This window comes from Pteropus vampyrus, unplaced genomic scaffold (assembly GCF_000151845.1).
Source record: "Pteropus vampyrus isolate Shadow unplaced genomic scaffold, Pvam_2.0 Scaffold76, whole genome shotgun sequence".
Taxonomy (NCBI): domain Eukaryota; kingdom Metazoa; phylum Chordata; class Mammalia; order Chiroptera; family Pteropodidae; genus Pteropus; species Pteropus vampyrus.
In genome coordinates, this window is record NW_011888857.1 from 315,543 (window position 1) to 331,012 (window position 15,470).

A 15,470-nucleotide genomic window follows, 5' to 3' on the forward strand; every position below is an offset into this window, starting at 1 on the left:
TTGAGTCTATTACCTTGAAAAGATAGATTGAAAGATGGTTAAAATTAGAGAAAATGAAGAGAGTGTAATAGGTGAGCTCATATCTGTTAGCCTCTTCAACAGGGTTCCCGACCCCGGGCTGCAGACTGGGTACTGGTCTCTGGCCTATTAGGAACTGGGCTGCACAGCAAGTGAGCGGTGGGTGAGTGAACGAAGCTTCATCTGTATTTGCAGCTGCTCCCCAGCTCTAGCATAATCGCCTTAGCTCCACCTCAGATCATCAGGCATTAGATTCTCATAGGAGCACTGGTCCTTGGTGTCTAAAAGGTTGAGGACCACTGCTCTGCAAGGAATATAATATGCATTTGTAGAATTTTTGGTAGTTAAAAAAATTGTTCAAGAGAAACTTTTATAATCTTTCATGACAAAAATGTATCTCCTCAGTGGAACTTAATTTATCTCATATCTGAGGTCCCCATGAGAGTAATCCAAGAAAAAGATTATGAAATTTTATAGCCAGTGAAAGCCTAGTTTATAGATGTAAATATTAGGCTGCAGAATCAGTTTCTGTTGTACTACTTAGTGCTCATCGGTACTCTTCATCTAGTTGAGTTAAAATCTGTATATCTAATACAACAAGAAAATAAAAAATTTAAAAAGCAGTGAGGTATAACTTACGGAATTTTTATGGTTAAAAATAATTTTCATTTGTAACAAGAGGTAATTTAATGTAATAGTTAAGAACACAGCCCCTAGATTTAGTTTTGCATTTGATAACCACTTTGTATCCACCTGATCTTGGTCAAGTTACTAAATGTCTGGGAGCCTCACATTTCTTATCTGTAAATTGGAGACTGAATATACTTCATAGGATATTTGAGTATGAAATTAAGTACTCAGCACAGTTCAACAAATGGTACCTTTTAATATTAGTAATTACTTTAAGATTGTTTTCGTTTTTTACTGTTTCCCAAAATGTGTTTTCATATAAGACACATATAAGTACTCATTTTGATTATATTTTATATTAGGTTGAAGAACTTAATGGAGAAATTCATGAGATTAAAAATGAGTTGTCATCACTTAAAGAAACTCATATCAAGTTACAAGAACATTACAATGAATTATGTGATCAGAAAAAGTTTGAGGAAGACAAGAAGTTTCAGGTAAAATTTAAGTATGTTGGGGGTACAGTCTGCTAAAGAAATTGGGACAAGGGTCCCCTTTTCTCCACATCCTCACCAACATGTTTTTGCTGACTTTTTGATAATAGCCATTCTGACTAATGTGAGGTGGTATTTGATTTGCATTTCCCTGATTACAACGTTTCATGTCTGTTGACCATCTTTATGTATGTCCAGTGTGGAGAAATGTCTCTTCGTGGCTTCTGCCCATTTTTTGATCAGGTTTATTTTTTTGTTGTTGAGTTGCATGAATTCCTCATATATTTTGGATATCAACCCTTATTGGATATACCATTTGCTAACGTATTCAGGAGATGTCTTTTTGTTTTGTTGATGTTTTCCTATAGCTTTTTAGTTTTAGTCCCATTGTTTATTTTTGCTAGTTTACTACCTATGTTTTCTTCTAGGAGTTTTATGGTTTCAGGTCTTACATTTAAGTCTTTAATCATCAACTCACGTTAATCACTTTGTCTAAAACCCTTGACTGACTTATTGACTTCCTGGTAGTGTTGGAGCTCCTTAGCATGCTATTCGGACCTTGATGACCTGGGCCTAGCTGATCTCAATCCTCATTTCTCACTATTCTTCTAGCATCTAGCTCTAGCTGAAGTAAACCACAAGTAGTTTCATGAAAAGACTAATTTTGCTTGCTTTTAAGCACCTGCATGTGCCATTTTTCCTCCTTGGAGTGCCTCCTTATCCCCTTTAAAGTTGCCTGTTATTTCTTTTCCTGTCTTCCCCCTGGACTGTAAGTTTTTGAGGCTAGGGACTGTATTTTTTTGTTCATCACTGATCTTAAAGCCTAGTGCAGTGCTTCCATGGAATATGTGCTCAATATACAGGGGGAATAAAAGGATGTTGAACTGATTAACTATTTTAAAGATACACAAAAATACCAAACATTCAAAACAATTTGCCTGCCATTACTACATTGCTTTTAATGAAGGAGTGGTTATTACATATGTGTGCTATTATATAATAATGTGGAATGCATGTTTGAAAATATCTAAAGGTCTCCATTTTGCTTAAATATGATATACAAAATGAATTTAAAGTGATCGTGTTTGAAAAGTATATTAAATTTAGTTAAAAATATCATTTGGCTTTCAAATAGAAATTGTTGAATGGTTGAATGGAAACAAGAGTCCACTTTTATCAGCACAATTTGTTTAAATGTTTTATACTTCTTAATGTTTTTATATTAGAATAGAATCTTTTCTATTTTACACTAGAATCTTCCAGAAGTAGATACTGAACACAGTGAGATGTCAGTGGGAAAATTACAAAACAGCATCATACAGAAATGTAATTCTGGGCAAGAAATAAGAGAAGAAAGTACTGGGAGTTTTTGTTTAGATACTGAGTACAGAAAACAGGAGGAAAAGAAAGAAGGCCCACTTATAGAAGAAATCATTATAGAAGGTAACCTAAGATTATATTGGTATTTTCTAATTTGTACATTGAGCTTTTTAAGGGAATAGCAGTTACAGTCTTTACTTCAAGGACCTTGTAGTGTAGTTTGAGAAACACTTTTTAATTTGTATATATCTTTAAAAAAACAGGCTTCTTTTGAGCTATTCTTTACAGTCAGTATTTTTGCAAAAAGAAATACATTTCTGCCTTCCATTCTCATCACTTACACCTTTGCTTTTCACATTCTGGTTTCTGCCTTCACTGCTTTGCTGAGAATGTTCTATGGGCCACCGATAACCTTCTGATGACCAAATCTAAGGCACTTTTCTTAGTTCAGATGACCTTTCTGTAACCGTTGAAATAATTTACTAATTTACATATGGCTCTCTTACATCTTGAAAGAGTTGTTTAACGGCAGTACTGATTGTTTGAAGGTGTTCAAACCTAGACTGAACAACCACTTGGTGGAGATGTTGTAGAGAGAATGAATGATTGGACTAAAAAAAGCCTTGCAAGCCCTGAACTTTGTATTCTAGATTATTGTAACCATACTGAAACTTTGAAATCTATGGTTGAAACCCAGATAAATAAAATTAATGTCTTAAGTAGATATTCTGTACAGTTGTCCAAAAGTATTCCAGAATTCAAAAATATCTACGGGGTAGTGAATAAAAAAGCGATAATTGTTAGTCTTGAAGAAATCAGCTAGTAATTTCTGGATCTAAGTAGTAATAAAAATTAAGAATATGTTGTTACCTGTTAGGATAAATTGATTTTTTTCAGCTATGTGTTTATCTGGAATTTTACTATTATGCCCAATAGGAAACACTAGAGAAATAACAAACATTTTGTAATACCCTCAACCTATCTCTCATTTTAAACCAAAAACTATGTTTGCTTTTATGAAATAAACATTTAATATGGGTAGAGCCAAATATTTTAGCACGGTAAATATATGCTTATGAAAAAGGGAACTCAGTATTTAGGTAAAATTGGTGTCATTATGTTTGTGTAATAATTGGCCAATGAAATGTTTAAGGTTAAATGTTTCTATAAAAATAAGGTGATACAAATGTCTTATAAAAGCAGGCTTTAGTGTATAAATAAAAGTTTACTGTGTTCTCATTATGACAGATTTACAGCTTTCTGAAAAAATATCAAAGAATAAAATTGATACTACTGTACCTCAGGATGGAAATCAAAGTGAAATCTCTCTAAGCAAAACCCTCTGCATAGAAGAATTAATTAGTCAAGGGCAAACCTTGAATCCTACTTACTTCAGAAAAGCAGTTACTACAGAAATAAAAGACACGGTGGGCTTGGAAAAAGACAATGGACGTACAGAATTTAAATCAACAAATAATTCTTTTTTAGTGCCAGATATATCAAGAGAAACAGAGAAGATACAACTAGAAATAACTAAAGGATTAGATCTTCACTCTGCAGATGTACATCTGGAGGTTGAAAATAACAGAACATTATTTAACAGTATCTTAAATGAGATGGCTCACAATACAAATCATATAAAAGATACCTCTAAAAACGAACCATTCAAACAATTCAGATTGCTTCCAGGGACTCAAGAAAATGCCACAGAGAAGGAAATTACAAATAGTGACCAAACCAAAGCAGATTTGGATTCATTTCTAGATGTAAAAAAGAATCCTGTTCAGTGTCAGAAATACAATTTACACGATTCTAGTAATGTTATCTTGGATGATAAACAATGTAAAATAAAACAAATACAACTGTTAAATAAAAAAAGTGAGTGTAGCACATTGCCGTTTAAACAAATTTCAGATGTTCAGCAAGTCTGTAATGATACTTCAGAGAAACCTGAACCTAATAGTCCTTGTGACACAGCAACCAACCATCCTATTTCATCTGCTGTTTTCAGTGATAATTTGGAAGTACTTCTTAAGAATTCAGATAAAAATGTTAGTATTATGCCTATGATGGTAAAACCCAATTCAGGCCCTGAGAAAAGAGCCATATGTAAAAATCTGGATGATACACAAGAGAGTCAATTTAAGAATTGTTTGGGATATTTAGAAAACACTGTGAACATTTCCTATCTTCAGGTCAACAATGAGAATATACATGCTTCACAAGCCAGAGATATGAAAACTGCTGTTCATACAACAACTTCCACCGAAATACAGTTTTCCAATAGAGAGAGTCAGATTGATGGGAATCAGATAACTGAAGCCACGAGAAATGATCGCTTCCTTTTTGTGGATATTAATGAAAGACAACATACATTGTTAAATAATACAGAGAAAACGGAATCATTAAATGACACCGTTTCAGGAAAAATTTACAGTGATGGACAGCTGGAAAAATCATGTTCATTTCACATAAAGCCATCTGGAGATTTAGTAAACAGAAGTGGAAGGTCAGCCTTTGATCTTTCAACTTCAGATAAAAAAACTGAGAAAACTCCAGTATATGTGAATGTTTTAGACCCCAGTCCTTGGTCAAAAGTAAATCAAACTGAAAGTCAAACAGTGAGCACTTCACCTTGTAGCATTCCTTCATTGCTGAAGGAGAGTCCAATAGGTCCATCAGAAAACAAGATCGTTTCAGTGACACTCTGTAAAAGTGTTGGTGTGGATGATGTCAGGACAGATACTGGACCAGGTAAGAAAACAAAGTTTATGTTTCCTTAAAATTTCTTAGTATTCTTGGTAAAAATTCTCCAGATTGTGTTTAAAATGAAAACATTAGTATTTTTTTTTTTTTTTTGTCTAAAATACTCCATTATATATATGTAAAAGTAGATAAGATTTTATTTAAATGGGAGTGGATTTTCAGTCACATCTGAACTAGTATTATCAACATATACTGAAGTACAATTGCATTTTGGAAATTTTTAAAAATCTCATCAAGGAACTGAAAATAACAGAAATCATAGTTTGGGGTGATTACTTTTAAATTAGTAACTTGGGAGATAACAATGAACAATAGTTTAAATATGATCATGAGGAAAATTTGTTTTGTCACAGCAATCTCACAGACAAAATTGTTTAAGACATCTTAGATTTTCAGGGTCTTTACCTGTTTAACTCATTAAATGTGCATTTAGACCCATTAAAGAAATGCAGATCATAAAGAAAGCTTTGCATAGCCCTCAGATGACATAGGCTTCTTTAAGAAAGAAAAGAGAAAAAACTGGGAAAAGCAAAATAAGTATATCTTGTTTAGCAACATGGAGATGTAGGGAAAAATAGAAAACACTTAAACCTCATTCCACAAACTCTAATTTTCTTAATATATATATTAAAATGTATTAACTTCAGATTCCATTAATTTTGTCTGTCAAATGCTGTGGTTAGTCAAGTGCTGTTAGTAAAGGGGCTGGTCTAATGTTTACCTTTTTCTCACAGGTCCTTTCTTCCAAATCGAATCTCAATGATATAAATATTAAGAATGGAAGGGGAGATGTCTGAAATTCTACAGTTCAACTTATATTCAAAACTTATAAAAGATACTCATAAATGTCTTTTAGCCTTCAAAGTAGACATGTTTCTCTGTTATTTTTCTGTTTATTAAAGCCTAGTGAGTTCCTAGTGGACAGCCCTTTGTTAGGCTTCTTAATATGGTGTTTTTTAAAATATATTTTATAAATCTTTTAGTTGGTTCAGACTTTTCCCATTAATCTGAATTGGTAAGATGTTCACTATACAATTGTTACATGTGTGGGCAATGTAGTAACCGGAGTAAGGATAACATTTTTTTGTGTTATTTTGTTATAGAAGATCTGTACTCCATTTCATTTTAATGTGAAATTAGGTTTTAGAAAGCAGTGATAACATTTTTGTTTTCTGAAATGAAATGCCTAATGTAAGCAAAGTCTATGAAAACTATAAAATGTTCAAGTAAAAAAAATAGAAATTTATTTTTTAAATACGAAAGCATAAAATCAGAGAAAAACAAGCTCAGTCACTAAAACGAGTGCCTAGAGGATAAAATTCAGTTCTTGCCATTTCCTCTTTGTCAACCAGATACTACCAGCATTAACAGAGTTGCTGACACTTTGAATAACTCGACTATCCATCCAGATCCCAAGGGACAGCCCAGTGAAGAGAGGAATGCAATTGCAGAGACTTTTTATGATTCTTCTTTTCCCACAGAACATGTAAGTCAATTAAAAATACTGCCAAGCAGACCTTAGTGAGCTAATTCTACAGATATGTGTAGAACTGTATGCATCTGGATGCTTTAAGACCTAGCTGATCTCCAAAATAATATCAAGAGGGCAACATGGCACCATTTTTCACAATTAAGGTTGATGGAAAACAGCAGGAAAAAGTCACAGTGTATAAATCAAATAGATATAATCCAGCCTGTTTGGGGAAGGAGAGTGTGAGGTAGTGTATTATGTACTTCTATTCTTTAAGTCACCTAAATTTAGGAATACTGGCATTTGAGCATTTATTTAAACTCAAACAAAAACCGTTCAGCAATTTAAGCATTTAACATTTTATTTTAATAAAAAAAATGCCATAAATAATCAGTTAAATTCAGTTGTTTTTAATCGTGTTTAAGGTAATTTACATTTTGAGAAACTGATTACTGCAAAGAAAATATACCTATTTTAAATTATTTCAATTAAAACACAGTATGTGAAAGGATCAAGTATCCCTAAATATATGATATCAAGTATGGATATAAATATTAAGCAAAGTATTTATACAGATTATATAGCTCTAGAAGTCCATTTGACATATGAAAAGCGACTAACTACAGCTGACAGGTTTTTCAGTAAAATTTACAAGTTTTTATCTTAGTGTGCAAAACTTTAGTGCAAAAAAGTCTGTGTTGTTCAAAGTCTAAAAAACAATTATAGGTATAACTACTAAAAGTTACCTAAAAAGGTTAGGAAAGGTTATTTTTAAAAATTGCATAGTGACAGATTTTAAATTTTGAATCTTACCAATTCAGATTTTAAATTCTAGAGCACATTAAACAACTCTCTTTAGCACATATAAAATGAAAATTATATTACAGACATAACATGTAGTACATATGTGTAATATATAAGCCTTAACATATTTAATTTTCCTTTTTAAATATGAGAAACCTCCAGTAGATAGTCTAACTCTTCTCTGGGGGAGTTGAAACATTAGAATCCACCTTTTGCACCTTTTCATAATTGCCCTCAGCAACAGAGTTTCAGCTTGATGTGTAGAAGTGTTTATCTTTAAAATATGGTAACTAAAGCCAAGTAAATCTGGCATTGGGAAATCCTTGGCCAATTAGATAAGTCATAGAATCAAAACAAAAAGGAAGCTTGAGTATCAAAGCTAGACACCAATTTCTAATTGAATTACTTAACACTTATTAATTGCCTTATTTTCAAACAGTTTCAAGGGCATGAAAATTTCATGCCTCCCTTTCAAGCCCAATAAGAAATTTGTCTAATTCCTAATGCTTTTCCTGCAATTAATGTTTTTAAGAATTTACATTTATAGAATTAAAACTTTCAAAAAAACATTCCCACAATGGCCCTGTAACGTACATCTATTTTAGAGGAAGCAGTGACACAAATGTGAAATAACTTTCCAAAGTATTAAGATACACTCTGTGATGGACTTAGACTAGGCATCTTGGTTGTTAGTCAAATGCTATCTACTTTCTCAACTTTTATGATGATTTTTTTTCTCAGAATACTAGTGCACATAAACTCTGCTCAGTGGCTAAACAGACATTTTCTAGATGCTTATTACTATGTGCCAAGCACTATGCTAATTAAACTCCCTTGTCCCAGCTAAAGCTTGATTATCAATTAACATCTAATGTGGGACAGATTTAAAAGCAGATTTATTATTTTGCCTAGTCTACTGAAAATGCTATTATCCCTGCGTTAAAACAGACAGATCTAGTCTATGAAGCCTGTTTACTTGCTCCTTAGTATTCTACACTTTTCTAAATCAGGGGCTGTCAAACAACAGCTAGTGAGCCCAATGCAGCCCACTGCCTCATTTTAGTAAGTACAATTCATTAGAGCACAGCCACACCCATTTCTTTACCTATGGCTACTTTTGTATTGCAGTGACATAGGATAAGCAGCTGTGAGGAAGGCCACTTTGCCCACAGAGCCAAAGATATTTACTTGCTGCTTTACAGAAAAAGCTTGCCAGCCCTTGTTCAAAATGAAGACAAATGAATTTTAGGAAGACATAACCAGAAAGAGAATAGAAGTTCTTTATATTTTTCAACATATTTTTATGCATACTCTCCGCACCAACCCTGTTAAATTTCAGGCTAATCCACCTTTTCTCTGTATATTCGGAACTTAAATGGGTGTTTTTTTTTTATTGGAGAAGATTAGGTTGCTTGCCTGCTGGTCTTGATCATGCCCAGGAATAAAGTGGGGAGGGGCTGGAGTAAGCAGAGAAAGCCATACTTATTTTACACACTCAATTTAAGTTAAAATTTTAAATGCAACCCCAGGGCTAGTACCAGGCTGGGGTAAATTTTCGGCCAAAAAGATCTTTTGAGTCAGGCAGAAAGAGGAGGTTAAGAGATAAGTGATCTTTAAAAGGAGATAGTAAAGGAAGGAGCAGAAATGGGGCAACTTATCTAAAATATTACTGCTGTGGGCTGCAAAACCTCAGTTAAGCTAAATAGGATGTTTCATTAAATATAAAACTTTAATCTACATATATCTTATCTCTACAGCCAGTCCCTGTGCCTGTTTCTCTCATCATGTAGGTAGTTAAGGGGAAAGAAACTAAAATAGATATGTATAAATGTCTCCTTTTCCATTATCAAGATAAAAAGTCAAAGAATCAATATTTTGGAAAATGAGGTAATTTGTACTTGATGTCACATGCACCAAGATGTATCAAGTATTTTGCTGGCAAAACAGGGCCATTAAGTTATACAGATCACTAGTCATTTAACTTCAAAATCAGTAGCAACCTAGATTTAGATTTGATACATTTCTCCGTATCAGTTCTGCATGAGTGACTTGTGCATTAATTTTGGCCATTACATGAAGTATATCGAACACACTTATATGCTAGACATTATCAGAAAAATACATTTATGCACATTTTTGTTATAATAATTAGCACTAACAAAAATGAGCTGATGAGAAAATGGAGGTCCACAAAAGTTAAATGACTTGCCTAAAGCCTCTTGACCGTCCTGTGCTGATACTTCTGTTTTCGTGTTATTGCGTAAGAGCATAAGCAATCAGACTCACATGAACACAGCACCATCCCAAGGATCAGAGAGGCTAGGACTTTGAGGGGCCTGGTGACTGACTATAGAATTCTCAGGAGCCAAAAAGAACAATCCAAAAGGGGCAGCAATCCTTATGGAACTGAGATCAAATGTGAACATTGAATATCATTTAAAAATTATTACTATATAATCTCTTTGAAAACAATGTAACCAATAAGCCACTTTTATCAAATTGGGAGATTATAATGTAAGGCAATATTCAAAGATCTTCACAAAGATTTATGAACAAATGACATTCATCATAGCCTAATTAATTAATAAACATTTTCTGACAACTTATACAATATATTAAAAATATAGAACATGGAATGGAGCCATGCTCTTAAAGGCTTTTAATAATAGAGGGAAATGCTAAAAATATTAACACGGCATACAAAATGATGTGATTCAAATTTTCAAAAAGTATATACAGAAGAGACCAACATATTTACATCAAAATGTTTAATGATGACTGGAGTCTTGGGTAATTTTAATGTAATTCTTATCCTGTTCTATATTTCTAAAATATAATATTCTCTGTAACAGGAGGTTTTATCTGATAATCTGAGAAGACCATCAAAGACTTTTTAAAAGAAATTTATTTAATAGGGATAAACTGAAAGAAATATTCAATGAGGAGATAAATGATCACATATCCATAAAAGGTCTGCAGCTACTCACAATTATGAGAAATTTTAATGACAAAGGCAAAACCAAGATATAAAATTCTGTAGAATGATCAAAGATGCTTAAAATAGAAAAAGGACTAGCAGCAAATAGTACCAAAATGTTGACAGGTCTCTCTGGATAGTGGATTACTAGTGATGTCTATTTTATACTTTTTCTACTTTCTAAATTTCCAATAATATTTTATCATCAGAAAAAAACAAAATGAAAAACATTTTAAACACAACTTATTGTAAGTATGACCCAATGCAGTGCCTTGGAAACATGCCAACTTCCAAATACTGCATTGCTCTTTCCTCTTTCTCAAACAGTGATATTCTGAATCATGAGGAAATATGGAGTAAAAGGTAGTTTTATATGGCAGTTAGCATTTTTAATTTTCCCCTGGCTTTGATAGAAGATACAAAACACAGACACATTTGGATGGGAAGGGAGTAAAAGACAAAACAGATTTTTATCTGCATGTTTTAAATATTTTTTCTTTCAATGTAAGCTCAAGACCTTTCAGAAAATGTTTGTGGTATTCCTGGAATATATTAGGCATCTTGAAAGCTACTACATAAAACTACAAATTTACATTTCAGTTTTTTTGGTGCCAGAATTACTAAGGGTAGGTGTTGGAAATTAGCCAAGAGAATGGTGGCTTCATGCCATACTCATAACTGCAGAAGCTTGAGGATTTTCAAACTCTTTCATTGATGAATGTTTAGAAAATTTCACACTGGTAAAACAAGTTTGGTTTTTCCTAGATGAGAGCCAACCTATTACAAAGTGATTTTCAGACAATGAAGATTAAAGATACTGATTTAACTGTGTCTTTTACTTGTGAAGATGACTGGCAGAGCCTGATAACAAATCAAATAAACAAAATCGAAAAGTTCCTAACCTCAGAAAATGGCAACCAACCTAAAAAAAGAAAAGCTGAAGAGATGTTGGATTAGAGATTAAAATAATGCTTTCAGCGGTGAACTGAAATATTGATGTGGTTTTGACTAGAGCAAAATGACGTATCTAAAAGCTTTACAGATAATACTCACTTTTCCACCTTTTTCTGATGTGATATTACCATGTTTTTGCTCAGCAAATGCTTCATGTAAGATAGCTAAGACTGCAGTTTGCTGATAGCAATTCCCCTTAAATTTATCTTTCTTCCATATATCCTTTCATCGCAGCTCTTATTGCACCTTCAAAACTCTTACAGAACACAGCTTATGTATTACACAAGACACAAGTAACCCTTTGTAATTTATTACTTTGTATCCTCTGAAAATTGTGATTTCTTTGAAATTTCTTTTAAATGTGAGACAATAAATATTCAAGACTGTAGTCAGCTTTTGGCTTATAATGTTTTACTATGATTTAGATATTTTCCCCAAAAGAACAAAATTTATTAGCTTAAAAATTCAGGTATCAGAAAGACTCAAAAGGCTGTTTTTCACTTTGTTCAAGTTTTGTTTCCAGGCATTAAGTGTGTCATATAGTTGTTGCCATTGCTGTTTTCCAAATGTCCGATGTGTGCTATGACTAAAAATTGAAAAATTAAAAGTCATTAGTCAACCTTTTATCCTCTGGTATTCTTTTATACTACTACATACTTGTATCTTAATTAAAAGCAAAGTTAAATATACTTAAAAGAATTCGGTTAGAAGCTTATTAGAAGCAATATGGTAAAAAAATCTTTACCATATTGAACCTGAACCTTCTACTTCCCTGAGCTACATAAACCAGACACAAAAGTCATTAGTATTCTAGTCAATGCTAAGCCATTAAATGAAATGTGCTGGAAAATAGGACTTTCATTAAATAAGCTAATCACATTCAGTCTGAACTTTAATAAAATTATGATAAATAGCAACTATTTAACTACAGTCAACTGATAAGAGCACCACCTTGATTCTCTAAACATTTAAGTAAAATAATCACAATTAAATTGTTCTACAAAATGCTGCAAAGAATTAAATGTCTTACCTGACAACCACTTTTCTCTGGGTCTGATCAATTTTGCAGTAGATCATTTTTGTTTTCACTGCTGAAAAAAGATGTTTTACATATGTTATACAGAAAATTCCCAGGAAAAACAGTCTATAAGGTACAAACCTTTGACCAAGTAAGCCTTAATAATAATAGTAAGACTTTATAATTTTCTAACATTTTATAAACTGGCTCTCTGAATCCAGTAACAAGCCAAGAGAAGGCTATGGTTGATGGGCCAATCTATAGTAAACGTCATGTAGTTTTCATTAAGAATTCTAGGTGTTCTCCCCTACAATCACATATGGGGGGAAAAAAACTAATTTCCTAATAAAATATTTCTTTATAGGTATGTCTAAGATTTAGAGCATTAGAAGAAGAAATCATGCCAACCATTCTGTTCATTTTATTAATGTTAGTTAATAATGTTAATCCCTCAACTTTCAAATGTAAAAAGCTCAGAAAAAAATCCTGATTAACAGTTATATCACTTTCTAACACAACTATTGGGGAAGAAGTTCTCATTTCTAGGACAATCATAAAAAACTGATAATGGTTGACATTTGCAGGTATTTTTGTTCCAGGCACACTGGGCTGAGTGCTTTACCTGAGTTAATTCATTTAATCCTCACGACCACAAATGACTCCTTTATTCCTGTTTCATAGAGGAAGACCTGGTCTCAAACCCAGGTCTGAAACTAAAATCTAGGCTCTTAACCACAATGGTATACTACATGTAGGCCTTTGTTCTATATGACTTCAAAGTGTTTTAGAACAAACACTAAAAACCACATAGCAATTTTTATACTTTTGAATTTTCACTCTACTACAAATGTCTGTCAGTCTACTAAACATACACATTTGCTACCAAAAAACCCCCCAGCTTTGTTAACGTAAGGCTCAGTTTCAAGATTAAAATTTTTATATTCCATGAATAAATTCTAGACAAAAATGAAAATGTTCCAATTGCCTTACCATCAATAACAAATGCTTCAACATCATCAGCACCAATCTGAAGTTCTTGTTGCATTGTATCAAAAGAAATTTCTTTATTTTCCACAGCCATTCCCATAAAAGTAAGTAGTCTCATTTTTGCCATATTCTGTTCATGTAATAGTCCTGAGTAACAACAGTGAAGCCTGGTAAGTATCCATACCAATAAGACCTACACAATTTCGACTCTTATTTTAATTTGTGGAAGTCACTGAGAGCACTTACGTAAATTTTGACAATATGTGAAAACCATAAACTGAACCTATAATTATGGAGTATTTAAAATTATTTTTCTAGAACTACATTTATTACTATAGTGCCACAGGTGATTTGTTCTGTGTGTTCAAGAGTTTTAAAATATTGTCACACGCATACAGTTACAAAAACGTTCCATTTCCCTTCAGGTCACTTTAGATTTAATATTTAAAAGTTGTAACTGTAAAAGTGTGTTATCTCTTAAAAAAGAGTACCATTAACAATGATGCTTATTCTTTCAAAGGCAAAAGCAGAAAACTAAAAAATAATTCAAATCTTGCCTTATAATTAAATAATGCTACATGCTGTTTCAATTATTCATATCAAAAACAATTGTTAGACCTAAAAGGAAGCTTAACGAATTACCTGGTCCAGATCCTTTCATTTCAAAACACAACAAAATTTAGAAGCAAAGAGATTAAATGACTTATTTATAGTCACAAGTGGCAATACTAGTAGCCTTAGAAATAAACAACTAGAAATACAAATAAATATTTACGAATCCTGACTATCCCAATGTCTACCTGTGCCGAAGTAGAAGCTGAATTATAACACATCATATGTACTTGATAACTTATAAAAACAAGTTTCTAAATTATGAAAACAAGTTTCTAAAATTAATCTAGAATTACATGTTCCTTTTTTCTGAACTTTCAAATTATGTAAACTCAGCAAATGATCTATCACTACCTTTTTAATAATTAACAGCCTCAAGTTTGTACTGTTAAAGTTGTCTCTAAGCACTCCATAAATAAATTTGAAATGTGTTAATATTCATATATTAGCAGAAGACTAGGGAAGCCCATTAATATAGCACATAATAGTCTGTTAATTAGCAGTAATTATGATGCAGGCTTTCTATTTGGCACAGATTCAACAAAAACATGATCATAACTCAAATGAATGAGGTACCCAAGTTAAGTATTGCTAAGTGGGTTTAATGGAAATCCACAAGCATCAAAAAATCAATTAGCACACATTAACCCTAATTAACAAATGAAAATTAGATGCTTATTAACTTTCTGAAGCAAGAAGGTAGCAACTGCATAACATCAGATTATACATGTGGACATGTTAGGGCAATTCAGTTGACACAAGATAATCTGTTGGCCCAAGTCGTCAGTGTTAATAAAACAAAGTGTTTTGATAAACTGTTGCCACCTGTGGAATCTATACATTTGTAATCAGATTTTCAGTTGTAATAAATCTCTAATATTATATCTAAAACTAAAAATATACACATTTAGTAAGATGTTTTCCCCAAAGCATCTTTTACAAACAAATTCCTAATAAAAGACTGCTACTTTGCACGGAGGTTCAAGAAACAAAAGGCAAAATAGAGAATTTGGTTTCCGGTTGGAAATAAATTAGAAACGTCATGTTTTCCTATCGCAGAACAAATACTAAAGGTTTTTCTCAGTATTTTAAAATAGAAGAAAATTCCTTAACACTCCTTATTCTGTGGGCATATACAGTTCTCTTTTAATATGATAAAATGATAGAAACTCCTTCACATTTTTAAGATATAATTAAAAATACTTGAAATAAAATTTTACTGCTCTGTGCAGTTATAAGCTTACTATAAATCAAAAAACTTAGAAGAATGAGAATTATTTCTAGAATTATGTACAACCATTATCTATCATATATATAGGGAAACCTTCGTTTAAAAACATTTCAAATTGATGTTTAAAGCTACTACTTCAAAACAAATAACCTAACTTAAAGCCTTTTAGGACTCTTGTTCTCAAAATC

At 32.4% G+C, this 15,470-nt stretch overlaps 2 protein-coding genes across 3 annotated transcripts in view; one reads left to right on the forward strand and one right to left on the reverse strand.

Annotated features, from left to right (window-relative positions):
• Positions 1-7,328, forward strand: part of CCDC73 (coiled-coil domain containing 73) — a 64,822-nt gene extending 57,494 nt beyond the window's left edge. The window contains exons 14-16 of the mRNA XM_023532052.1: positions 2,396-2,585; positions 3,711-5,216; positions 6,581-7,328. Coding sequence (XP_023387820.1) covers positions 2,396-2,585; positions 3,711-5,216; positions 6,581-6,750 — 1,866 coding nt within the window. The 3' untranslated portion in view covers positions 6,751-7,328. The remainder of the gene's footprint in view (positions 1-2,395; positions 2,586-3,710; positions 5,217-6,580) is intronic.
• Positions 7,329-11,297: 3,969 nt separating this feature from the next.
• Positions 11,298-15,470, reverse strand: part of EIF3M (eukaryotic translation initiation factor 3 subunit M) — a 23,030-nt gene continuing 18,857 nt past the window's right edge. Inside the window, exons 9-11 of one of the 2 annotated variants that reach the window (XM_011362529.2) lie at positions 13,443-13,586; positions 12,465-12,525; positions 11,298-12,020 (exon numbers count right to left, since the gene is read on the reverse strand). In XM_011362529.2, coding sequence (XP_011360831.1) covers positions 11,900-12,020; positions 12,465-12,525; positions 13,443-13,586 — 326 coding nt within the window. In that variant the 3' untranslated portion in view covers positions 11,298-11,899. The remainder of the gene's footprint in view (positions 12,021-12,464; positions 12,526-13,442; positions 13,587-15,470) is intronic. The other variant, XM_011362531.2, reaches the window with a different exon arrangement.